The 27,568-nt window shown below is 39.9% G+C and overlaps 2 protein-coding genes across 3 annotated transcripts in view; both read left to right on the forward strand.

Moving 5' to 3' along the window:
- The window catches only part of agbl4 (ATP/GTP binding protein-like 4), a 304,739-nt gene that overhangs the window by 224,027 nt on the left and 53,144 nt on the right, over positions 1–27,568 (forward strand). The gene's annotated exons all lie outside the window — the stretch shown is intronic.
- Positions 9,812–20,495, forward strand: bend5 (BEN domain containing 5). The gene is made up of 6 exons (XM_036521637.1): positions 9,812–10,071; positions 13,125–13,255; positions 16,606–16,999; positions 18,717–18,865; positions 19,567–19,780; positions 20,108–20,495. The coding sequence occupies exons 1-6, from the start codon at positions 9,891–9,893 to the stop codon at positions 20,302–20,304; spliced, it is 1,266 nt and encodes a 421-aa protein (XP_036377530.1). The 5' UTR covers positions 9,812–9,890; the 3' UTR covers positions 20,305–20,495.

The raw sequence follows: 27,568 nt of genomic DNA on the forward strand, positions 1-27,568 counted from the left end.
AAACCCCTGAGAGTATCTTAAACATTATTCTCTCCTACTAGTGCTTTTTTAAATATTGACACAGACATAGTGATTTCGTTGAAGGAGAGCAAAGGAAGTAGAGTGCATAGAAATTATGGAGTCAGACTGTGCATACAACAGATGATTATTTCATCTTGTTTTGACGAATTTCAGAAAAATAGAGTCTGTTTAAGAAGTCATATGTTTGCAGGGCTAAACTCATTGTCTCTTTAATATATCCATTTACTTCTAAGAGAAGATGAAGTAAGTGTCCATTGTTTCCAAAGCCTTGGTACCATTTTATAGGAGAAGCAGCGGTGCCAGGTATTTCCGTATAATCCTCTGTATTAATACAGCCTGGAGAAATTATATTTGCAGAGGGGAATATATAATCTTGACCCTCAGAAATCGATACAATATGCCCTGGAGTAAGAGTGGCCCTAATGAACCTGATTGAACGGCCGTGAAATATGATCACTATTTCTGCAGTAGTCATTTGTTCTTTTAAGGAAAGATCAATGTCCCCTGCCGTATCACTGAAAATACACAGCAGGGTGGCAGGGGGAGCGATGATACCTCTCTAAATATTTGATGAGGGAGTTACACAATATAGTTTGCCGGTGCACTTGCTGTCAGTTTGGAAGTCTGTCATTGGGCCGAGCACATTAGTAATTAATGCCCCTCTGCCTGTTTGGGGGCCACTGTTCATTTCATGGGCTATCACTTTTTTATTGCCAACTGGGTACTTCATGGCTAATTAGTTATTTATGAAGTGCTAATTAAGAGACAAAATAAAGAAACACAATTAAGATGAGCAGATGTAGTTTTGGAGTCTGGCTTCTAAAAAGAAAAAAGTGATTACAGCTTATTGCTGTGTAGTCTATTGATCATCGCTATCACGGCTCCAAATTGCAATCTCTGAATGCCCGCCGTGTCCTCCCCTCCTCATTCCAGGGGTCCTTCCATCTTAAAACATGTTTGAGGTTCGCACGGTGAACAGCCCAGTTGTCCCTGCTGTTTTCTCACATCCCTGGCAGAGGCATCGGGCTGGAGCATGAGCGCCTGCTCTGGACCCTGCCAAGCCAGCAGACACACCTGTGCTCACGTCTGTCCATCTTAGCTTTTTGGCACAGGTGGCCCGTTTCATTTGGCCGACACTCACGGTAATGTATCCCCTTTTAAAATAACTCTTTAATTTACAAAAGCCCCACATTCACAGCCTTATCCCAGACAACAAGGCACAAAAAGAGCCTGGCAATCTTGTCGCTCTCACACTTTTTAGAATTCCAGTCACAAAGAAACGACACGCATCTCACCAGTCTACCCCATCATCAGCGTCATTATTGCCTTTTCTCCTTGTCTTTTTTATTAATACTGGGTAATGTGTCAGCTATAAAGATAAATGGGTAGGCACTGTGTTGCTAATTGGCGGTACATGATGTCTGACTCTGAAGAGACTGAGACGTCCACAGTGCCAAAGGCTTCCAGAGCTTTATGAAAACACATCCTGTTATGAGCCCTAAATGCTGCACTTATTCTGGCGCTCACATGTCCTTATATACACAATATAGCTTTTAACCACACTGATAATAGTACATTTTGTGGCCCTGTCATAGTCCTGTGATTTATTGTTTGACTTAAACCACGTGTTCGAGTTACTCGAAATTTCCCATTGCCATCTCTTTCTTATGTTTGACCAAATACAACTGCCATAAATTTCTACCATTAAATCTAGCAATAATAATTGTAGATTAGCTACCTTCAAAACTGACCTTAATTCGACTGGGTGTCAATTGTTAATCTTTACTGATGAAATAAGGACGTTACATTCATTGGTTGTGTACAGAAAATAAATGAAATAAAATATACACCACTTGCCTAACTTTGTTTTTCTGTGTCTACCCAATCTCTCCAGTACCCGCGCTGGAGTAAAGCATTATCGAAAATGTAATAATACAACTTAACACAAGCACGTAGTTCTCTTATGCTCTTTAAGAAGTACAAATAAAATATATCACTTCAAATTGTTTCGTAATAATCTATTCTTAAACCCCAATGGAATAATAGTCACAACATCAATTAAAGTTTTTCAAAGGAGAACTAGAATATTGCATTGAACTTCATGCCTGTTTAGTACTGGTTGTTGCAGTCACGTTGGGAAATGCATGAGGAGAGAGCTTGAACAGGAAGCGGGGCAAATGCTGGCTTAAGCCAGGTGACACATCGGTACACAAGCCTGAGGAATCCAGTTGCCATATTGGGCCAAGCCAGACAGGCATGAGGACAGGCTGGCCATCGACCCCTAGATTAGATCAGATTTACAGTAATCCTCCCTGCGTGCAGGTGGTTGGTGCTGAACAGTCCACCAGGGTTCTGGGTCCCCGCCGTCTTCTCAACCACTTCTTAGCTGGGCGGCTAAGTTGGTTTTAGCTGTTTTTCCTCAGCTCTGCTGCAGTCCCTCTGGCCTTGGCTCTCGGAGACTCTGTGTTCGGTTCTCCCAAGCACTGTATTCCTGAAGTAATCAACACTTGGATGATTAATCAGAGCTGCCCAGTGAGTCTTAGCAGCTTGGGTCCAGACCAGGCACTGGGCAGCCTTGGGTGGAACTGCTGCCTGACTGAAAAGCAGCATGTCACATGTGGACAATGTTGTGTGGTTGGAAGCAAATAAACACACCATACATCGATCTGTAAAACTAAAAGTATAATACTTTATCTGCAGTTTGAGTTAATGCAGTGCTTCACTGTCGCAGAATACATCAAGTTGTCAGATCATTGTTTTCATTGTCAGATCAAGTTGATGTGTTTATCTTTAATGTTATGTATTATTTTATATGCTGTGATTGTTAGGGTGGGTTACCAGATCAGCTTTCTAGTCACACAGCTTTAATTGTATCAGGGTGGATGCATTCATCAATTATTTGAGCTTCCACGTTCCTAATTGTTTTAGATAGTTTTATTGCCATGAGGCAGATCATAAATCATCTCTAGATCATTCTATATCTCAAAGTACCATATCAGTGCAAGCGCTAATGACAGTTCCATCTTTGGTTTGGTCTCAGTGCATTGTTCATGACCTCTCACACAAACACAAAAAAAAGTAAAAAATTTGACAAAATTTGTCATTAAACATAAACATACGTCTTTGATTGATGCCACATGAGATTTTATAAACAGTTCATAAAATTTTTGTACACAACACATGTTGATTCATGTTCACGTGTTTGTTCTGGCTAGCTACCTGTGACAAATGTAATGCATGCTAGAGGGAGGACACAATATCAACTACAGCAATGCAGAAGAAGTAGCCAGTTTAGAAACATTGGTGATTGGTGATCGTCATACTATTTATGGTGTGAGCTGGAATATTCTGATTGCAATAGTATTTTGGCACAACACATTTGGCATTTTCTTGTTTGTGCTGCCTAAAAGGTTGCAGAAATCCTGGTGTATGGTTTTCCCTGAACATTTGACAGGGTATGTTTTATTAAAAGTAAGTGGTAAACTATGACGGATGTAGGAAGCACATAACTGATGACACCAACATTGAATAAACAATTTTCGTCGTTTTTAAGAAGAAAATTGGTTGTTGCAAGTTCTGTTTAAAAATCAGCACAAAATGCCGCAGCTGATATTCTGAATCAAAAACAAGAATAGCTGTCTTGTGTGGTGCCATTGTCTGTTTACATAATTCAATCTTTCGTGTGACTGAAAATGATTAGCTTCTTGGTCGAATACTGAAATACTGACATCCAAGATAAGCATGGTTTTGGAAGACCTACCTGGAAACACAGAGAGAGAAGGAAAAACAACTGATGGAACCAAGCTAAACAAAGCTTGTCTGCAATAGATAACCAAGCAAGAATCATGTGTGACCTATGAAATGTCAGACAAGCATACTGTTTTAAATGATTTTCCTCTGAGTCTAGTATTTTTTTTTCATAGTGTAGCAGCCTCAGAAAGGTCTCCTTGTGGTTTTAGAGGTGGATCATCAACAGCACCTCTGCCTATCTAGGTGTGCAGAAGATCAGATCTGTCTCTACCATTTGCTCATCATGGATGTTAACACATGTTCCCACTGTCTCTACCCCCTACCTGTGGCTTTAGGGGTGACAGCAGCATGGTCCTTCTATGCCAATGGGTTATTCCAGTACACCATGGGTCTAATACTGGTGTTTTCCAAATGGCTGTCAGTTTTGCCCTACGTAAGGTCATGTCAACCTGGTCCAACACTTGAATGAGCATATGTTCTTTCCTTTGTCACCTGGTATGCCAGAATACACTAACCAGGACTTCATGGCCACGTTTGACCTCCATAATGTCTTAGGGAATCCATGTGCAGTTGCAACATCAGTCTACAGTACCATTTATGTCAGCTGCAAAGGGGTTCATTCAGTCAGCATCCCTGCAATTTGCAGTGTGAACCACATAGTACCAAGGTATGTGTGAACTTATGAACTAACTTAATCTTCCACACTTTCAGAGAGACTGGTGGAGAGAGCAGTCTCTTTGAATGGTATAGGCGGCTCACTCATGGAGACGCACCTTCACAAAGGAAGGTTGAGGTTTCCTTGTGTGCCATATCTGATACTGAGTTTGAACCTCACGCTGGATGAAATTAACCTCCTCCTGCATGAAACAGTTACAGTGAAGCTTGCCACTGTCACAGTTGTCCTTTCCTATGGAAAATGCCACTACGCAAGGGCAAACACACTTGATTGAGGAATACAGTCACAGCTTCTCCCACCTCCAGCTCATTAAAAAGTTTTTTGTTGCCTACCCCACTTACCACTTGCATTGTGTCAGGTTATCTGCATCATCAAAACACTATAATTGTGCTGCGCCACATTTTCTGATTTGTGTTGTGATGTGTGACAAATCCATTTGCAATGGGCAACTTCATCTAACCAGTCCGAATATTACCCTCATCATTACCAGTGTTAAAAACTGATCCATTGTGCAGACATGTTAACATGAGCATAAGTGTGGCATCATTAATAGTGGATTTTAGAGTACTCCTTGTCGGCGCAGAAGTGTGGAATGAATTTTGTTACAATGGAATCTGTTTACTTTGAACTAAAGTAAAAAAAAAAAATTGATCTGATTTTTAAGACTTAATCAATAGTGCTTCTTAGCTTGTTCAAACTTACGTAACACATAGAGTTTATGGGATTTGCAAGTAGTAAATGTAGCTTCTACAACCTTGCCTCAAGGTTGTTGTCTGATTCTGCTGCCTGCTAAATTAAGAATTATTATTACACTTTATCTCCTACTGCAAGAACATTACAGTAATGTGGAAAATTGATTGGATTCAAGAAATGAGAGCATGTATTCCTGACTTAAGTGTAGCTGTGTAAACTTATATTGCATTAATGCATGTAACAATTTGGATTGCACCATGTGTTCATGCTTCACTAAAAATAAAATTTGAGCGCACATATGGAAAAATAATCCAGAGAGTAAAACCACTTGAACTAGGTCCTTTCAGAAACATCTCAATTTCCTTGGAGGTCTCCTGTCCAGCCAAGGGCCAGGTCTGGATCTAATTAATTAGCCTCTCATATTTAACAACCAGTTGGTATGCATGCTGGTTGCTGACTATATGGCATATTTATACCACTTTATTTTCTTGTACTCATGTTGATGTACATTAAGGCCCTGTGGAATCCAATTTATGGTGAAAGTCAACAGAATCATGGAATCTAGACATTAAGACGCATTTGTGATAACTTTCACTGAGTTAAAAGTCCAGTGAAAATCAAACATCACACCATACATTTTTTCTTACAAAGTGCATATTGTATTGTAGTAAGCTGTGAACCATGTAAATGAAGTGATGTGTATTAAAGTAAAATTTTTAGCTCCTCTCAGCCATTACCTCTCACCTTGAAGAAGCTCAGTTGCAACTGAATGCTACCAAATATGGTGAATAATAATTTTCAATTACACACTTTTGTAGCGGAAAAGACCATCAATGAAGTACTCATGTATAGTGGTTACTACGCCTACATAAAGTACATTTGGATGAACTGTGGTTTTTGTGTACATTACTATATGTAGGCTATATATTTTTGAGTTAGCCTGAGATGATGTGTAGACTTCTCTTATCTGATGTAATTTAACAGTAGACCCTGCTTGTCTCCTCTTGGCAGTGTTATTTGACATAGGGAGTATACTATCTGTATTGTCTCCTGATAACAAAGCAAATAAATATTGACAGTTGATGAAGTGAGGTTGAACAGTTAAGAGAGTGGGAGAGTTGTCTTTTTGTGGACAACTACCACCATTACATCTCATAACAAAGCCAACAGGCCTCCCTGCCTCCAACCCCAACTCCTTAGGAGCCACTGAGAATCTCTATAGGAGTACAACACTGCCTGCACATCCCACTGAGTGTGTATCTCCAGGACATGGGGGGAACTCATCATTTCAATTACAGCAGCCCAGGCCCCTGGCCTAGATGGCTGATCTGAATCAAAAAATAAAATAAAATCATGGCAGAGAAAAAGCATCCAAAGTTCTGCATCAGTTACTTTTCAATTACGACAAGTGAAGCAGAACGAAATTGTTAGCGCCATTTATCGACTGTGCTACTCTCTATTAAAGTACAACTGAAGAAATCCATCCCATTGTGTAACAACCTGACTATTTTGTAATAACAAAGAGTTCCCTTTGTGTCAGATAGCCTTTGTCGTCTGGTGAGAAACAAGGCATAGAAGAAAAGGTACACCCTATGACACCGACACACACACACATGCACACACTCACACACACACCCACACAAATGCAATCAGACCAGATAATCATTTCTAAGAAGTGTTCCATCAGAGAGTCCCTCCTTTTTTCTCTTTTCTAAGTTTCATTCCAGGAGCTTTCAGATTCAATAAGACCTACTGAGGCAGAACAAAAGTAATAGGTGAACATATTGATTACAATAATGATCAGTTAGTGGAAACGGCTTTTCTGCTAAATGAAGGCAAGATGAGAGAAATTGGGAAAAGAGCCTTGTCTGACGTCTTGGTGCTGGGTCACTTGGCACCACTCTCTCTTCCTCTGTATTGGAAACCCTCCTTGGTGGGTTTCTTACAAGCTTTCATTCATTGCCAATTACATAGGGAAGTGTGAGCATAGAGCGGAGGATCAATGTTTACGAATCTTACAAAACGTACACCTTGCATTAAAATAAAGATTTTGCATCTGTACAAATATCTGACCTTAAGAAGAAGAAATCTGAATGCAATAATTGTAAAATACTATCCATCCAACGAATATTTGCATGGTGATCCTTGGAGCGTACACTAGTGGCTAGAATTTTTAGTATCTCTTCTCGCTCCAGTGTGCTGCTGTGTTTGGTCTTGTTTTTAGAATATAAATGTAAAATAGCAACAGGGTCATGCTTGATTTATCTTTAATAAAATAGCTGAGTGCAGACTGAACATGGTGGGTTTATCATAACCTCCACAATATGATAGATGCAACTGAATCAAACAAATATGGGTACCATGAAGCGTGCTTATGTAAAATGGCTTTTCTGGTGGAGCTGCACTGTTATTTGGCTTCTATAGTGTGAAGCTGATAGGCAAGAAATGTTATTCTTTCATTCATGTAAAATGGTCTGGATGCAAAATTCTCGTGTTTGTGTTCTTAAAAATTGTACATGACACCAGCAGAATGAAAGGAAATGATTATAAACAAAAATACATCATTTAACTGAGCTGAAAGCCAACAACCACAACTTTGCTGAGTTTCAGTATATACTGAGTTTTGTATATACCATTATAAGGTGGCACTTACTGGTACAGTAAAAAAAAAAAAACAACATATTGGGAATTTTTGTCATAAACTGAGGTCATACATTAAGCTGTCTCCCTAACTGTCTAACATCACAGATTCTTTCCAGTTCTCTGTAAGTCACAGCAAGTTTGCATTCAGCTAACACAACTGTAGTAAATAAGCAATCTAAAACATGTTTAAAAGCCTGCTGGCCAGCTTTATGACAGCTGTTGTATACTATTGTGGAGATGTGGATGGGGAGTACAGAACCTGGCTATCTGCCTCTTTTGGTATTGCAATTTACAAAAGCTTGACCAACTAGCACTCTCATATTCCTTTATGGTGATGAAAGAATGTGCAAATGTAGTCAGTTTATTGAAAAGAACAATAAGCTTCATTATCCAGCACATTACAGGTGATAGAGATATTAACTGGAGCTGGGCATGGTACAGCCATCAGCTTTGCAGTCACACATGCCACTGTTAGATTCTGTAACTAGCAACTCACAAGAGAAGACCACCTTCTACGTCACAATACTGGATTTTATGGATACTTAAACTCAAATTTCATTGATCAAACAGATGTCTCTATGACTCACACAAAGTGCATCTAATATTAATAATGTTACCTTCAATTCCCATCTTATAATATTCCTATATTATAAATGCTCAGTTTAGTTTAAAAATGCATAAGGAGGTGTAAGTGCAAATACATGCTGGCAAAAAAAAAACATAAACATTAATGTTAATGTGAATTCTACACATTTAAACAATTCTGAGAAAACATACATGTTGCAGACTGCTATGAGGCGACCTAGGCATGACACTGCATGTTATAATGTAATTTTATTATGTCTCATGGAAACATTCTGACAGTATTTACTATTTTGTGATAATCTGTGGGCAATCTCAGGAGATGAACTGCAGGAGATTTGGTCCAGAGTTGAGTTCCACAATTAATGCTTACTGTAAATTGCTGAAGAAAATGAGCAATTTGAATATATATTAAGGGCTTGACAGAACATTTTGCACCCACTCACTTGGCCAGGATATTTGAAAACGTAGTGGCCAACAAATGTGAAGTACTGACCAAAATCTAGATCTTTGTAAAGCGGTACAAACAGCTGTTATTTATGGGTTTGACCAGGTCTTGGGACTCCAAATAAGGTTCTGAATGTACAGAACCTGTAGAACCTGTACAGCACATGGCTAACTCAAAGTTATGTTGCTAACTACAAGTGCCGCTATGACCAAGCGCATATGAGAGAACCAGCACTCATACTATGTTAAAATATGTTATGTTATTTAATTCCATTGCAAACAAAGTCAGAAAACTACATTATATAGCCTACCAGACAGTTCAGTTTTGCACCTGAAACCTCACAGACCCATTTTGAATCCAAGCCAAGGGACTTGCCTGTTGGAGAGCTTTAAAATCTGTATTGACCTGCCTGTAGCATTGTGTTATTGTGACTCCTAAAACACTGCTGTGTCAATGACATTGTCAGTACTTTCAACACAAATGCAAGTGGAAAAGTTTGCCATAACAAATCTGTCTGATGGAGGAGTTATTGGTGGAAGAAACGTATTGAAAATTTACATAATAATAATAATAATAATAATATACAGTAAGATAAATGCCAAACAAAACCATGGGAAACAAGCAAAGACAATATCATATGCAAAATGATCAGTTAAAATATCTATAGCTTTTCTGGTGGAAAAGAGTCACTGCTGCTATTTGGCAGTACCGTAGCACCGAAGCTATACAGAGTTTTGAAACAATAATGTTGCATTCACCTGTGGCTGTCTATAGCATGAAATATATATTCACACTTAAAAACAATTTACTCGTCATGCCAGACGGTTCGCGTTTGGATGCTTTGACATTCTCGTTCAAACTACTGTAGGGTGATCTCTTGTGTTGATTATTCAAGTCTTATGTTGAGCGAAGGTGTGGGGGGGAGAAGCCGTTCATTTCCTGAAATGAGGTAGACCAGGCCAGAGTAGCCGAGCGCAGAGGCCTTCCCTATTCCCCTTTGTGTGTGTTTATATTTTTAAATTCTTATAGAGGGAAAACTATTTACCATATCTAAAGTGCAGGACCAAAGAAGAAATAATGTATGCTTTCGTGAGGTTCTTGGATGACGATATGTGCTACGCTCTGCCGGTTTCGAATGTGAAAGATTTTAGACCTCTGCACAAAACAGATTTTGATAATCAGAAGGTGTATCTGGTTCACAGAACTGAAGAGAATGGTACAGGCCAGCCTGGCAAAGCACAGATCCTTGCTCTTGCAGGTAAGTTTACCCTAGCATTTTCTCTGCCTGTTTTGTTGCATTAATATTTTTCAATAAATTGATTGTAAATATATGATGCACATATTGAAATGGACATATCAGAAAGAAAATTACAGTGTTGGTTTGATTATGAAAATAATATGAGGTTTTCGTAAAGAATTGGGCTAATGTGGAGGATTTTGATCGATCCAAGTCGTTTGAATCAGACTGACATGGTCCCGGGTTTTCACCTAACAATCGTACCTAGCTAGGTAATGCTGTCAACAAGCTAACTAGCTAGCCAGTGAGTTGACTAATTATATTCTAGGGAAAGTGTGTTAACGTTAGCTAGCTAGCTAACAACTTTCTCTGAAATCATGAGATGGCTAGCTAACTAGCTACTTGCATTACGTGCTAGCAAGCTGCTAGTTTGGTCAGATTCTGAGGATGTTTCTGGGCCTAAAAACACTCTAATGCTCGAATTCGGTATACCTAGTTTGTATTTAGAAGCCAGCTAACGTTAATTTAGCTGTTAGCTAGAAATGTAACCGACGCTTCCTAACCAAGTTAGACTTGCTAGATACATTAGTTATGTAGTCATCTAATGCTAACTAACATTAACTAGCAAGCTGGTTAGTTAGTCTAGCTAGCGGTAAAGCTAGTTTTAAAGCTTGAGGTTGAACGTGCCAAGGTTAGTCAGACTAGTTTGCTACCTGGTTGACCTAAATGTTCTGATTTATCTAATGTTAGTTGGCTAGCTAGAGCATTGTGCGGATCGTCTTAGCCAACTAGCTAGTTAGCCATCTACTATTCGCCTGGTTGGACAGCGCTAGCTAGCTGGTCTGCTAATATGGCAGCATGATTTTATTTTGGTCGCTAAAATTAATAGTTACAGAGGCGTAGGTTAACGAAATGGTTTCCGATCATCTCTTGTTAAACGAACACAGCATCGCTCATGCATTCTCGCACACCCAAGACAATGAAACTCATCTTTAGCCAGACTCAGGGCTGCTATAGAAAGGAAAGGGAACTTTCTGTGCGTGTATGGTTACAGTCTTATTTACTGTAAGCAATCTAATGTAACGTTTTGCTTGTTTTTGTTGCTTGCCTGCTACACATCAAGAAAACTGTTCCGTCAAACGGTGTCTTCGCTATCTGTTCCTGTCCACTTTCTTAGCTCAGGGTGCATTCTCATTGGTGTTTCCATAAATTACTTTCAAGAAAATGTAATTATTCGTTTTTGTAGTTGGTACTGCTCAGCATATCGATATCGGGTTTTTTTTTTTTCAAACTTCAAGTATGTTCGTGAAAATGTTTCACTTTACAGGGTTGTCATATAACACCAGTATTATGATACATATGATTAATTAATCTGTTTTCCCCAAGATATTTCGCTAACGTTGCCAGACCAAAAATGAGAGAAAAGGAAAATAAATCTTCATGGAGGAATAAGCCGTATTTCAGAAACACTCAAAGTGAGGAAGTGCTGCATGGCATATAGTTTATTTTAAATTCATGTTTTCAAAAGTAAGTCCGAGCTTAATATGTAATACCTACTCAGTGATAGTACAGAGCAGTGCAATGTTATAGGTGTTTTCAACAAAATTAACAATTCTTAAGTATCTTTGAAAAGTGGGAAGTGAGCACAAGTTTTTGATAGACTCTCTCTGAATGTAGAAACTGGCACCTGCTTCTCCATTCCTATAGCAACTATAGAAAAAGAATGTTGTATTAAAATCTCAAATACTCTTCTAGATTTCCATCTCAGGTTTTGATCAAAACATGCTGCACTCTAAAGTGACTGGTTTAACACTGTATGATTCCTAGTGCCTCTAGAATCAGATGATTTAAAGGTGTCTGGTAGAAAATAAATCTAGTTGTAGTAGCTGCCCAAGACCAGGCCAAGAGGCTACTGTGGTACAAAATCTTCTATTGAAGTCTATTAGTAATAATAATGTTCAATGATATAATGTGATAGTTTATTGAATTTGTCAGTTTTGGTGGTGTTCAGACTTGTAGGGAAGGAAATTTTCAGAATGAATTTTAACAATAGTCATGTGATGGGCAGAGGTGCAGGTATCATTACATACATTATTTCCAACACTGTACAAAACCTTCCATGAGATGGTTTTGCATCTCACTCTTTTTATAATGCCATGTATTTGTCTCAATCAAAATCTTTTGCCTTGCATTACCCTGGTATTTGCCAGTAAAATTGGCCAATTCCAAACTGAGCAAAAAATTACTTTGCGGAAAAGTGAAGGACAGTTGTTATTCAGTGTTCAAAAGAAATAACTTGCTGTTATGCAAATAGAGTACTGTCTCGTCTGTAGTACCAGGGGACATGATAGAAGCATAGCTTCTCAGAGGTCAGAGGCATTGTGGTACATTGTTGGAACAGTTACTTTCATGCAACCCTGCAGCAGTCTAAAGAACATATTAGCAAACAAAACCTAATTCTCTGCAATGTCCATCTATCCGTTTTCAGTTACGGCATTATCCTTTAGAGTGTCACGGTGAACAGAAGCCCAATCTGGCAGACACAGGGCACGAGGCAGGAGTACACACTGGATGGGACAGCACTCTGCTGCAGGCCACACATATACACACGCTCAACTCTGAGATGCATTGTCTCGTTGGAGTATGGGAGGACACAATTGCAGACACAAGGAGACCAGGCAGAGTCCACACAGGCAGAGCCAGGTTCGAACCCCAGTCCCACTGCACTACACATACATACACATTCATAGGTTAGTGTAGGTTGTAAATTCTCACCAAATCTCAAAGGTTGCTAATTTAATCGTGCAGGCAAAGAGCTTTATTATGACACCTAGATTGTCTGCGTCATTTCCAGACAAGAAGATGTTTCGTCTTAAATGAAATTTGGACAAACACCTGGCAAAACAGTTCAAACATTGTCACTTATATATCTAGCTAATACAGTTTTGAATAAATTAATTTGACATTACATATGTAATGTATATTTTCTTTCTGGTATGTCCATGTGAAAGAATCCTGACTATGTGACTGTTTGCAGTACTTGGATAACTGACATCCTCTTCTGTGCATTACAGAAAACATTGAAGAGTTTGAGCACAGTATTATGCAAAAGAAGATGAAAATTCCCAAGCTGTCCACTAAAGATGTGGGTAATTCAGTTGAGAACCACTTTGGGGAGGAACGACTGCCACTCAGACATAAAAAGGTACATTTCCTCTCAAAATGTAGACACTGCGCAAACCGAGTTACTTGTTGGAGAATTTAAATGTCCTGCACTCCATTTCAGAACTGTTCTCTGCCAGTATTTAGGATTAATAAGCTGGAACTACATACACAGATAAGGATTGACTTAATAAGGATTTTTTTGCATTCATTTAAAATGGTGCTTTCAGAGCAGATAACCTGAAAGTGCATTTACTGTTACTTGACATTAGATTAGATTCCCTACTTTATGAAATGTGGTACATTCACTTGAAATTTCTCATTTTACTGACTAAGGCCTCATTAAGGTTCTCAGATATTCACAAATTTGCATTGTCAGTATTAGGAGCTCTTCTGGACTTCCCTTTCAGTAGGATTAAGAGTACTCAGGCTAAGGGGAATTAGGGGTTCAGTTTTAGAGACCCCAGGTGTATGCTGCAACTTTCAAGCAGATAATGTCATGAGGTGAAAATAATGGCACAGCAGGGTTAGCTGGAGCTGTCTCGCCTTGTTATAACTTCTCCTAGCCAGCTGAGTTGTGAGAACAGTTTTCTCAACTGACCCCATTACTCTCATAAATGAGTGTCTTTACCGCAAAAAGCAGCAAAATGCCAATATATATGTATTGCCTGTTTTATTTTCCAATAATATTATTGCAGTCACAGATTGTGTTAGGACTGGGGTCGCAACAGATCACACACACTTTTTGTTCTGTTGCTTCAGATCTGCCTTGTGCTACTTTTGGGTTGGTTTATTTTTTTCTTTTCACACAACGCACAGTGATAATACAGTAGCTGTTCCTTTTGCAGCCATTTTGCATCATTCTGTTTTCAGTCAGGGAAGCTAGTCATAACAGTAACCTAGGATTAAATATTGTCTTTGAATGCAAATGTAGCAATACAGAGAATACAGTATTCATTTTGATAATTCTGATTGAGGCTTTGTAAGGAACAAAATGTAATAGTTTAGATAGTGGACAAGTTGGGAAGTGCAACTTCAGGTCAAATGGGTTATTAGTAGGGTTGCAGAATTTGGGCAATATTCAAAATGGGAAATTTTCCATAGGAATTTATGTAGATTTGGGAATTCGTTTTTTAAAATTTAATTACTTTAAATGTAAACTTAAAAAAAAATTAGGAATTTATGGAAATTAATAGGTTTCTTGCACAATGATGTTCATTTTGATGTACAATTTACATAAGATTTTACCTTATAGCAATGGTAAAAATAGAATTAAAAAGTGAAAGAATGTTAAAAATATATTCATTTTTTGAGGTGAATAGTAGTCACAGGTATACTTAGAAACTTTAGTGTGTAAACTTTGGTTTAGAGTGCATGTTACGAAAAAGCACTATCTATGCTCTATTGCTGTTGGAGGGGTGCCTGATTGCTCATCTGAGATGTCAGAACTCGGGACTTGTTTGTTCATGGACCTTTATAAGAATTTTAAAAAAGTTGCAGAGACAAAGTACCTACAGAATATTTAAATGGAAATTTTCAAAATTTACTGGAACCCCCCCCTCCTTCCCCCCTGCTATTTTGCAGCATTAGTTGTTAGAGATAGAAGAATCGAGTTATCTCTTGTTTGTAATTAATAGGGTTTTCTTTTACTGAGCAAAGGCTTCAAAAAAACTTGCATGAAAATGTTGTTTACAGCAGACTGGTATAATTTTATATTTTTCCTTTTATGCTTGGTTATTACACTAGGACTGTTTTAATATGATTCTACAAAGAAAAAATTATTGTGTAATTAAACCCAAACATAATTTGTCAAGTTATGCTGCATGCAGTCCCAGTTGCTTCTGAAAAAGGTACAAATCTTTTTCTTATAATATAGATCTTTTGTGCTTTATTGTCCTTATACTAAGGGTTGTATAACCCCAACATAGCATATAAATGTGACCCTGAAAGACATTTGAATCCTCTGTCATGTAATTTGTCCTGGACATAGCCCCTTAAAAAAAATTTTGGGAACAACTTTCTTAAATTTGAGATTCAAGTCAAGCGATCTCATGAGATGTCCTTTGAGACAATTGGTTGCGCAGTTGTCTTATGTATTATGTGTATGTTTTTATGTTTAATTAATATATGTTAATTAAATATATTAAGGTACTTACGTATATGCTGTAAAAAAGAAAAGTGGAACTGAAATTGAAGGGGTCAATAACTGTTAACAGGTGCTTTATTGAGGACTCTGTAAATAAGTACACTATATCAGTCTACAGTCAGTACCTCTGAAGGTGACATGAAACCCTAAGCAGTTTAAAGAACATATTAGCCGAAAAGGCTGAGAGGTTCTGATGTCTTTATTTTACCATGACTCAAAGTGACCCAAAGTGTGTACATTTATTTTTTGATTTCTTCAATTTACTGCCTGTGTTTGGTTTGGTCCTACATCAGGTTAAATCAAGATCTGCAAAGAATCTAATTGACGTAATGGCACAATACGTAAGATTTACTGTACTGAAATATTTAAGGTCTATCAAATGGATTCAGATATATGCATGGATTCTTTATAAACAACCTCAAGAATGACTATATATGATCACGATACTAGTGTAATGTGTTTATGTTAGAAAACTGGTTTGTTTTGGACTATAGTAAGGCCTAAGTATGGTGGTCCACAGGGACACAAGTGGGCGGTCAAAAAAGAAAATTAAATGAATACTGCCAAAACAAAAACCAATTTTTTACAGTGCAGTGGAGACTTTGGAAAGTGTGTCTGGATAACTACAGTGCACCTCGCTGGTGCTTTATAACTTCAAACCATTTTGATGGAATAATGAGAGTTCAGCACTCTGGACAGCTGCTCTGTAACGGCCGAGTGCGCTAAGCCACTCTGCGGCCTGACCCTCATCACACTTTGTTTTTCAGTGTCTAGTTTTAAGATTGAAATGGTAAATTACTGTAATTAAACATTTAGGATGTGAAAGAGCTCTATATGTGGAATCGATGTTTACAGTATTAAATCGGTTGATTTTCCCAGTTGGGCTTTTTGGCTGGGGAGAGGTGCCGTAAACAAAGGTGTCAGATATTCTGCCGGTATTTAGCAGTGAATAATACTTGGCTTTCTGCTGAGCAGGCATACAGATCTGTACAGAAATGTTTTTGAATTATGCTGGCATGTCATCCCTATAGACTCGTGAACTTTTATGTTTCTTTTGTTTGCTTTTTTTTTTTAGCATATTTTGTCTACATTCTTCTATCAAGTTAAAAAAAAAATCTGAGCATGTTAAAGTCACATTGAACGGGAAAAAGTCTATAGATGCACAGATGCTCCTCCACATAGATACTGAACATTGAGGCCCTCTGAGACATAGTGATATGCGCTGATGTGTCTGGGTGCTTCTCTAGGCCCAGCCGCAAGACCACGGGCGCCACAACGCCAACTCCTCCAAGAGCCTGGCGGCGGTGGTGGCGCGGCTCGAGCGCAACGCGGTGAGCCTGTGCGTGGAGGGTGACGAGGACATGGCGGAGGAGGAGGAGGAGGAGGAGGAGGAGGAGGAGGGAGACTCTGGGACGGAGGAGGCGGTGGTGCCCCGGGTGCTGTACGAGGAGCTGGTGCACAGCTACAGGCAGCAGGAGGAGGAGATGCGGCGGCTGCAGCAGGAGCTGGAGCGAACGCGCCGGCAGCTCGTGCAGCAGGCCAAGAAGCTGAAGGAGTATGGCAGCCTCCTGACCGAGGTGAAGGAGCTGCGCGACTTCAACAGGAGGCTGCAGGACGTCCTGCTCATGAGGCTGGGAAGCGGTAAGAGATGCGCTGGCACCTACCTACCGCTGAGACCTACCACCGTACCACTGTCTGTTTTTTGGAAAAGTCCACTCAAGATGGTTGTGTCCCTCACTGACTTATTCACTCACTCATTCAGTTGTTGCCTTTTAAGTGAACTGATGAAAACACAGCATAGTAGTCATTGAAGAGTAGTGGGTTAATTTTTGGCTTCTTTGTTTAAGAGACTTAAATGTTCAGTTAAAATTAGTTTTATATATATGTCTATGGCAGGGTACAGCAGATTAGGGTTCAACATGTAATAACACCTGCCACCACCATAATGGACTGCATACCGAGAATGGAATATTTTCACAACATGTACTGCTCTTTACAGTCAGTCAAGATTTTTGGAAAGGCAAAGCTCAAAATACTGATAAAGGTACATGAACTTGTGTGGGAAAAATTTTGTCATGTCTTTTCACAAATTTTTCTTCTATCACGTACATGTAGCCATGTTTTTAAGCAATGTGTCTTGCCAGTCTGCCCATTCAGAGCTAATGTCTGTTCTCAGTAATTATCAGGCTCCATAGCTGGCTAATTTTAGGTGTAGAACAAGGTGGTGTTTGGTTGTTTTTTCATTATTCATTGTTTGTATTTTCTTTTCTTAAAGACGAACTAGCTCCCAGTGACTTGATAAATGAATTGCTGTTGTACTAAGCTTGGTTTATACTCATGTATTGGTTTATACTCATACGCTCACTGACATGTGTCTGTAAAATTCTCAGAAGAGGACTATTACTCATCTACTTAGTACCTACTCAAACTATATTTAGTCAGAGTTACATATTTATCATGTCAGCTAGCTTTGGATAGTTTCTTTAGATTTCTAGGTATTATACCTAAATCCTAGCTGGGTAATTCACTAATTTGAATGTAGCTAAGTAGAGGGCTCATTGATTTCTGTAAAAAGCTGTTACTTGCTAGCAGTGTATATATACCAGATGCATTCTCCCATTTCCGAGGAAATGGTTCTGTTAACATGAAAAGCAATGTGGAGTTATTACATCATAGCTCTGTAAATTTACAGAATGTGTCTGTCTCTATGTCCAAAATTTATTTCCTTTGAAGCAATACAGAGATAACAGGTCATTGCTTATTTTGAACCAGGTACATTAGAAAACTTCTCGCCTTCCTTCATTGTTACGAAAGAGGGAAAACCATACATAACATGGCCTTGAATTAGTGCAGTATCCTGACAGCATTTATGTTAAACCATAAACAACAACATGTTTGTATAAGGTAATATGTGAATGTGCAGGATTGTGAAGGAATGGCTCTTGGACAGCTGCGTGTGTTTGCACAGACAGTACTCAGACTGGATGCAGAAGCCAAGCTGTCCAAAGGAGAAGGCTGCAGATTAGACTGCCCAGGGTGGTTTGGGGTCAGGAATGTTGTCTGCTGACCGATATTAAAACTCATCAGCTACATGGGAGCTTAGTGTGGCCCGCCACCAAGCCAGCTTACTGGGCTAAAATAACCCACTGTCTCGAAGGCACAGGGAAGCCTAACTGTAGCCTCTGCTCCAGTGCTAAAACTACTGCTCTGAAACAGTATCAAATCTGCTACGTGAATGTGGTACTTCAAGTCTGTCCAGTGCTTTTTAAAGTTGGTGTTTTTATAAGGCCGTAGCTCATTTCATACCACAACACGCAGACACAAGTTAAACTTCCTTTTCCCTTTTTGCCATCCGCAGAGCCTATGCATGACAATGGCACCCAGACAATCAAGGCAGAAGTGGTGGAGCCCATTATTGAGCCACAGGAAGTGTGCAGAGAGGAAGCCAATACCAGCTCTAGCCATTCGCCCTCCCCAAGAACTGTGTACACTTTCACAGACGGCAAGGTGAGCCCTGCCCTAGCGTTCTGTTCTTCCTCCACACATTCTGTCTGAGGTTACCCATTGGTTGCCTCCTTTTATTTGCCTGGCTTACATTGGGAAGCTTTGACGGTGGTGTCATTTATACTGGAGATATTTAAACCTCTGGGAAAAAGCCCTGCCTCCTAGGTTAGCCATCAGTACTGTTCATTTAATGCACTTCTCTTGGTTGTTGCTGAGCGTTGTACTGTATTATTCTGTCTGCTTCGCACGACATGGGGGAATTTGTGTTACAAGCGGAAAGGGTTCTCAGTTCAACCGTGAAGAACAAAAGCAAATTAGAACTCTCACACATTGCCCGGTACTAATTATTTATACCACAGGAATTTAAGTGACTGACAGGTAGCCCTAGAAAAAAAATCTACACCAACTTAAGAGCTGTGAAAAGCTTGTCTACTGGCCTGGGTCCTAAAGCACATTAGCTGGAATGGGAAAAGCCGCTGGGTAGAAGCCTTAAGACGTCTGACAGCGATGAAAGGAATACACCACACATGGTGGTTTTGTTATTCTTAGCTGGCCTGTCCACCCTTTTGCGGTTGGTAAATCACATTCGTGGTGGTGTAGTGGTGAGAGCTGGGTTACTTCATGTAGCAGCTGTTGCTGGGTGAAGTTGAAATGTGGCTTGTTTCAAAAAGGGGTCTCTGGAATGTGTGCTGCTGTTGCTGCAGGTGCACCTTGGTGGGGGAATCTGGGTGGAGGAGGAGAAATGGCACCAGCTACAGCGCACACAGGGGGACTCCAAGTTCACCAAGAACTTGGCAGTCATGATCTGGGGCACAGAGACACTGAAGAACAGGAGCGTCACAGGAGTGGCCACCAAGAAGAAGAAGGACGCTCTTCCTAAGCCCCCACTCTCCCCAAGCAAACTCAAAATTGTCAGAGGTAAACACCGCTTGCAGAAAATTCCCAAGGGGATACAAGTCAGCAAAACTAAAATGTGTTTCTACCTCATATTTCTCTCTCACTTTCCCTTTTTCTCCCTTTCTGTCTTTCTCTCTGTCTCTCATTATCTCTGAAAGTGAAATCCCAGAAAGTTATTTTCCTCAAGATTTTTTAGTCAGAATATTGGCACATTTAATCTATTTCTCATACGAAGTAGTCTGTGACCACAAATGTGTTTTGAGCAAAAATGACTTAAACTAAATGGAAATATATTTCAGTATGGATTCAACAGAGAGCGCCTCATTTTAAATCTCAATTTCTTTTCAGAATGTCTGTATGACAGAGTATCGCAAGAAACGGCAGACAGCGCTGAGATCACACAGAGATTGTCCAAAGTGAACAAATACATATGTGAAAAGATAATGGATATCAACAAATCCATCAAGAACGAGGAGAGGCGGGAATCCAAGCTACTCATTAGACAGACAGTGAAGATGGAAAATTTCAACTATGATGGCATGTAGTGATTAAAAGTTGTCACCATAGCTCATTCTGCTCTTCTTGGACTGCCGAAAAAGGAAGAGGGTGGACAGGACCATCACTGCTGCCATTTGAGATTCTCACTGGAGCCCAAATGAGGCCTTTCAAACAACACTGCTGCCTATCAGACAGCTTTACTACTCAATGAGCGTAGTCAGTGGTTGGTATGAGTCATATGAGTAAGTGATTGGAGTTTATTTTTTACGTTTTGGGGGGAAGGGGAGGGGGGAGGGGGAATCAGGTGTGTGCAAGTCAGGAAAGATCCTTTCCATCCGGGTGTGAACGAATGTGGTGGTCCTTAAACAGGTGTTCTGTGTCAGAACATGGCATTGTGTCCTAATTTGTTGTGTAGCGGAAATATAGCATCGAAGAAAGAAAACGGAAATACACAAGAAAGTTTTCTGGTTTTAGGAAGACTTTGTGACAGAATTGATTCTGGTGAGTATTCGGCACACAGAGGACGCAGCTTTATTTTAGATTGCCACCTGTATGTAAGGTCTGTGAGTACTGTTCGTACTTTAAAGAGTGACTTAGAGACGCACTTTTCTCAACAGGGTTTTTTAACTCTGCATGTCTTAATGGATAGAGACGGTGAACTCGGTTGTTGATATCCTGTTGTCCTGAAGATTGTTGCTTTGTTGCTTTCTAATTGTCAACCATTTTAATCGGGAAGGGGGAATTGTGGCCTTCTGCCTCTTCACCGGTCCTAGTTTTATGGGGCTGAAAGACAAACCCCTGATCCAGCACATGTTTACTTTTGTGTATTTTGTCTCTATATTCTCTAGAGCAGCACTTAGCACTTGGTCTTGTAATAGTGTAATACAGAAAACCCTTTTCCCAGAACTGTCAGTATGCCTGCCAGCTAGGGGTGGTGTAGGCCCTTGTTTAAGGTTTTCCATGCTTTTATTGAGGTGCAGTCTTGATCAGGGGCTGACTTGGGATGCATATCACTTTTGAACTGTGAATTTCTTTGTGAGGGGAAAAACAAAAAACATACAACTGTGAAAACGTCCTTTCTATTTTTTTTTTCCTTGTCTCCGCCATCTTGCACATTTGCAGGTACATGTCCAAGTCGTGGTGTAGGCATAAAACTGAGCAGGGCCTTATAAACTTGGCAATCATGGAAGGGGTCTGTTCTCTGTTCTTAAAGCAAGCTGTGATTGTAATGTAAGCTGATATTGCTTAAACTGCACTTTGGTGTTTGCACGTTGAGTGTTCCTGGATTCTGTGATTAAATGCGTATAAAGCTGTCGACAGCAGTCGGGCTCAGATGCTCCGCTCCCCCTTCCAGGCCTAAAAAAATGGCAGAATTCCTGCCCTGCTCCAAACCTCTTCTGTCAGGCACACCAGTGGGAATGAAATAAGGTATAGTGACAACTTCCAACGAGACATGCCATCAGAACTTTTCAAGTGTTTTCTGTTTCTTTTTTTCCCAAAAGGTTTGTCAGGCTGTCTGCAGTAGAGAACTAAATGCTGCAGATTGAATTCTCAACTGTGACCATGTTTCAAACTGTGATTCACCTGCAGGTCTGCCTTTCAAGCAGAAAAGCTATTGTCTGTTTTTGTCTTTTGTTTTGTTTTGTTTTCACATTTCATCCAACTTCTTTTAAGCTATCATTTTTTCCAGGGTGTTTTGTTGTATGTAATTTATCTGATGTTTCCCCAAAGTAAGGACATTTTAGACTTTAGCCCAGGTTGTACCTTATCTTGTTAAGCTCCTGGTTTGTGTTTGACATGATTGGTAACTTTGTAATTTCATCTTTTAATAAGCTCTTTTTTGTTCATTTCATAGCTCCCTTGGTGGCTTTAAGCTTCTTTCACACATAGAAATATATATATGTATCTACACTGAGAGAAAAACAGTTCCCCTTTTATTGCAATTGCTATTGACCAATAACCCATAAGGACAACCATAATGTAAATTTATACTGTTTGTGTTTGGGATGCATATTAGCACTGCTGTAGAGTGCTGACGGTTTTTATTTGAAAGGTCCTATTTTCATCACTGTGTTTAACGTTATATTCAAGGTACCTTCTGGTAATGGCTAAATTCCATGCTGTACAATGGGTTGGATCCCGTAATTTATCCAAAAAAATATTTTAACATCTCAGTATTTGGATAAATTTGGATACACACCTCCATAATGCATACAATGCCCTGTTCATTTTAGATAAAATCGCAGATAAATTTCAGTTATGGTTTCCGTAAAGACAGAATTTTAGTTTGGAACTGTGCTTCTCTCAGATGCGGGAAATATTTGCTGTTTTGGGGGGGATGATTGTGTTTGTTTCCCCTCTCTTACTCACTCTATCTCTTTCCGATGAGCTCTCACCTTAGTACGTCCCTGTCACGCGTCTGCCATTCTGCAGTCATTGAAATGTTATCACCTATTCAAGCGTGCTTGAAATTGGATGCCACCATATTTGTTTTTAGAACACAGCTTACCTCCGACATGTATCAAAATTTAGCAAAGGCTATACAAACAAATAACTACCATTTTCCTCAAGTAATTTAGGTTATGTTAGTTGTGTTGTCCAGCTGTTTGGATGATGCTTTAAAGTGATAGTCACAGATGGCTGAGAACACTGGGTGGGTGGGAATTCTGGAGTTTGCATAGATGGAATGCCAAAGAAAACATGTATGTGTCTGGTCGCAAATGGATCTCTGACAATGTTCAGTTTACCTTTACAATATGCCTGGTAGCACACAAGCTCTACATGCTCATCTAGAAGCATGTTTTGCCCAGTTGGTTGTACAGGTGAGGATCATCACAGGGCCTAAGCTGTGCAAAAGCAGAATATAAGCTTTATCTTTTCCTTCATTCTGAATGTCATCCTCTCTGATGGCTTTTATGTTAATGTAATTAGTTGTCCTCACCATTTTCATGTAGCATCTCCAGGCATTTAGGCAGGTTTCAGGCCCATAGCCTCAGGTGGTCTGTGTAGCCAGTGAATCCATGAGAGTGGTTTGATATTTCACATCCATACACATGAATCATGTTATCAACCTTTTAGCAGTGACTGCCTTCTGATTATCATGGATTTCCTTGGACAGATGTTGGATCCATTTGTGTAGCTGGACAATTTGTGTTTTGGAGTGGCTGTAGAACATAGGTGGGCAGCTCTAATCCTCAAGGGTTTACGGGAGTAGCTACCTTTCAAGTAGGAAACCATTTACACCTGGGGAAATGGGCAATTCAGGATATGTATTGAATTATGCCTGGACTGTCCTGCCTAATCACTTGTGATTTATAAACCTGAAGCCCTGAGGAACAGAGATCTTCACCATTGCTGAAGTGTGTGTATTCCATAGTTTGTTGGTTTTAGATAACAGGGTGTTTATGGGGATAAAGAAAACTGCTAAGCCAAAGTGTGGGATATTGACATGAACTATTTGGGAGAAAGATGCTGATAAAATTGCTGGATATGAACTTGCACAAAAGTAGCCCTGCAGATTCCAGGGGTGTTTATCTAAGGACAGATACTCTATAGCTGTCACAGAGGCTAAAATATATATTTTGTGTTTTACTTTTTCTTGTTGTTGCTGTCATGCAATAATTTGCATAGAAATATGCAGGGCCCTGGAAGGCAATGTTTGTGGTACCATACGCCGAAAGCATTAAGGTTTATGGTGGCTGTGAATACGCTTCTGCTGCGTGAGCCCTGGAGATTTCCTGTAAATCACGGTGTTGGTTTTTGTTTACTTTTTTTTGCTTTTTTTCTTGATGCCAAAATGAAAGGGGAGGAGTGAAATTGCTATAGGTGCAGTTTGATATATTTGTATACTTGTATACAGCTGTGAGGAGGAGATGTTAGACTACATCACTTGAGATGCAGACCTGCTCAGATGTAGACTTCACAAACCACAGGCTGAGGACCAGTCCATGTGTCCCAAAACACCACAGCAACTGCCCAGTGTTCCTACCATCAGCTCCTACAAACACTTACATCCCTACCTTCAGTTGATCACCGGTATCACAGGAAGTTTTGCTCAAGTACAATGTAGTTATCGTTTGCCTTATTGTTTTAGTGAAATTAGTGAGTCAGTTTTTACATTAGGCACCTTTCAATGTTTGGTGTCCATAATGTGATCGAGCTCTCAAAGCTACTTTTATTAAAAAAAAAAAAAGTTTGCTGCTTTTCAATATGAGAGAGAAAAAGGCAATCAGAGATTAGGCAAATTTTGTGAAATCATAGCAGTTTCATGATATATTGATGAGTGTAAAAACAAGCTTCACCATCCTACCTCATTGCTCTACGTGTGTGCGCATACATTTTTAAAGCTTATGTAACACAACTACAAACATTAGTGCTCCTTTATACACTATACAAACCAGTGGCATGTACATAGGCAACTTCAAATTCAAGTAACTTCTTAATAAAAAAGTTTTTCTTAACTTCCTGATGAAAAAGATGCCATTGTTAGGCATGTCAAATAACCTTTTTTTCCATTTACTTTAGCAGTTTTCTAAGTGTATCCAATTAGAAAGCAAGTTAATGTATCTAGCTATGGTCATCACAGACAAGTGGTTGTTGGTGCTACAAGCAAACGTAGGTTACACTGTATCTCTTACCTCCAACGGTGCTAGCTTTTTCTGAAAATATTTTAATTTCTCTTCAACTGGTCAAGTTGTCTACATTTAAGTAAGTAATAACACTGAGGTTTTTCTGAATAAGAACACAGCTTTCTGGTATTAAAAGCCTTTAAACTTCAGTTGTAACCATAGATAAGATGATATGAGCTTTTTCTATATGTTAAGAAAGAATTCCGGGCTTGCCGCATGGACATGGTCAGTCCATTATCGTCCGCTCATCATTGTTTCATGTAGAGTAAAATTCACTAATGTGTATGTACGAGTTAAAAAGACACTTGCCAGTTTTTCATTCAAGTAGGTGAACATTTATTGTGTCAACCCTTTATCACACTGACACGACTGAAATGTATTAAGAGAAGTTATTGCAAAATACATGTAGATTTCAAAGAATCGTGGCTTTCTAGACTTGGTGAGCATGGACAGTTGAACCATCTGACGACAATGGCCAAATACTGCAGCAGTTGTGATGTAAATCAGTTACATTGACAGCTGTGTGAAAGCCTCATCTATAGTGCACATCTCTGGGCAGTCAGAGTGTAAATGAATATGGTCCTCAGCAAATATGGTTGATTGTCTGAACAAGGTCAGTACAGTGTCAGTACTAGACAGAAAGACTGTATGACGTGATTTGCTGAGAATTTGGGTCATGTTATTAGCCATGGTCAGCTGTAAAAGCTATGCTTGTGTTGGATCGGGAGGAAATGTGAGCACAGTACCAAAGGGGCTCTTTCTTGGGCATGGGTATGTCTTGTGTGATATTGGAGAAGAATTGGCTGCTCATGATTACTTTGTGATTAAAGGACATTACATGGAGTTCATCATGAATGTTTTTACACCGAAATTGGATGAGAATTTGACTGGAAGTATGTTAAATCACTTGCAAATAACACCAATTGTAGATTGTTTCCCACATGTTTAATCTGTGTCAACTCTTTTTTTTTTGCTGCTGACCAATTCAAACTAAATTTCTAGAAAAAAAAATTGTATGGACATTTTTAAAAATCCATTGGTGAAGAATGTCTTCTTGCAGTGCTGTGACCGTGTCGGGGGGGGGGGGGGGGGGGGGGTGTCACAGGAATAATCTATTTTCTTAGATCCAGCAAATGCTCCAGGATTAAAGATGGAGGGAGCCCACATCTGTGAACGTCGTGTTGGGGTGTGGCCGTGTCCCTGGGCCCAGAAAGCAGCCCTGGCAGGATGTGCTGGGAGACACTGAGCCAGTCTGTCTGTTTGGCACTTACCTGGAGCCATCAAATCAAAAGGAGGAAACGGTCCTAGCAAACACGTCGCATTTCTACCGTGTGATTGGTTTTGCCTCCTAGCATCATTTTCTGTGTGTTTGCTGCAGTCCAGGTACTCCTGTTAAATGTACAGATCTATGAAATAAATGCAGACTTTTATTCTAAGAAAATAAGCCCTGCTGGCTTGGCTCTGTGTTCTTTGTGTCTTTTGGTCCTTTGGTTTTCCTTTTTATTTCTGCTACGTACTACATACAGACAAATTCATCTTGTGTATTGTGCGGTGTGGTGTTGGCAGACATCCCTTTGTTCTAAAGGCTAACCTTCTGTGTTTGGCTGCCACTAATTTTTGACACAGTTTACTGAAATATTGCTGTATTGGTTGAATAATTGACACATAATGTAATGTTAGTGCATGTTTGCTCTTGTCCCCACCAATATTTGACTGGATCTGACTTGGAAGCAGGCAGAAAAGCATGCAGCCAAGTCCACATGCTCCATGGCCTTCTACTCTGTTTGCTACAGAGTGAAAAAAAGCATTTTTGTTGTGAGGTGGGGAAACTTCTTGTAGTGTGTATATGTGGATCTGACATAAGCCCCTTTATTTACTGTGTGTTGTGACAAAGATCCGCTTCAGTCCCCATGTCCCGCTGTGGCTGTGACTTTGGGGTGTGGGATGCAGGCGCACAAAGTGTGTGTGATGTGCCGCTTTCACACAAGGCCCGAGTGGGCCGGGGATTAAAAGGCAGATTGATCTCGGTGTCAGGCAGAGATAAGCGCACAGCGTTTTCTGATTTATTGGGAAGGCGGGAAGTTAATATTGGCCCACCAGCTGGAGAAGCAGACAGAAAGTGACTGTGGCAGTATTGTTGTTTTATAATGTATGGCGTTGTCAGAACCCCCATTGAAATATTAAATGAACAATCATATTAGGCTGATGGGGATGGAGAAGAGAGTTGTGGGCAGTGTGTGTGGAGGGGGGGGGGGGCATTGCACTGGTGAGGTCACTGCTCAATCCTCTGTGCCCATTTGTGTAATTGCTTATTAATTCTTATTATTCCAAGCAAAAATGCCTCTCCCCAGCACAGGGCAGCATGCGGCACTCACTCCCCGGTTTGACGTGCTATGCATTTCCATATATTATTGCCTAACTAAGCAAGAGTGGTGTGCATCCCACTTCCCCCCCCCCCCCCCCCCCGCCCCCCCCCCCCTCAGCTCAAGGGGACTGCTCAGTGTCATTAACACTAACAGTTGCCACATGCCTGTAATTCACTGCGGCATCCAGTATTGACAATAAGATGATTCACTGGGGTAATGATGGAGAAGGCGGGTAGGAGCTGTCTGGGCTTGGTCTTGCATTCTCTGAAAAACGCTTTGAGAGACTGTGTTCCATTAGATGCTGCTGTATTTGCAGT

This window comes from Megalops cyprinoides, chromosome 2 (assembly GCF_013368585.1).
Source record: "Megalops cyprinoides isolate fMegCyp1 chromosome 2, fMegCyp1.pri, whole genome shotgun sequence".
NCBI lineage: Eukaryota > Metazoa > Chordata > Actinopteri > Elopiformes > Megalopidae > Megalops > Megalops cyprinoides.

Bases quoted from the DNA above. Each gene is read 5' to 3' on its own strand.
- bend5 (XM_036521637.1), top strand. From the start codon at position 9,891: ATGTATGCTTTCGTGAGGTTCTTGGATGACGATATGTGCTACGCTCTG. The intron at 17,000-18,716 runs GTAAGAGATGCG...TGCCATCCGCAG, and splicing joins GCTCATGAGGCTGGGAAGCG to AGCCTATGCATGACAATGGC. The intron at 19,781-20,107 runs GTAAACACCGCT...ATTTCTTTTCAG, and splicing joins CAAACTCAAAATTGTCAGAG to AATGTCTGTATGACAGAGTA.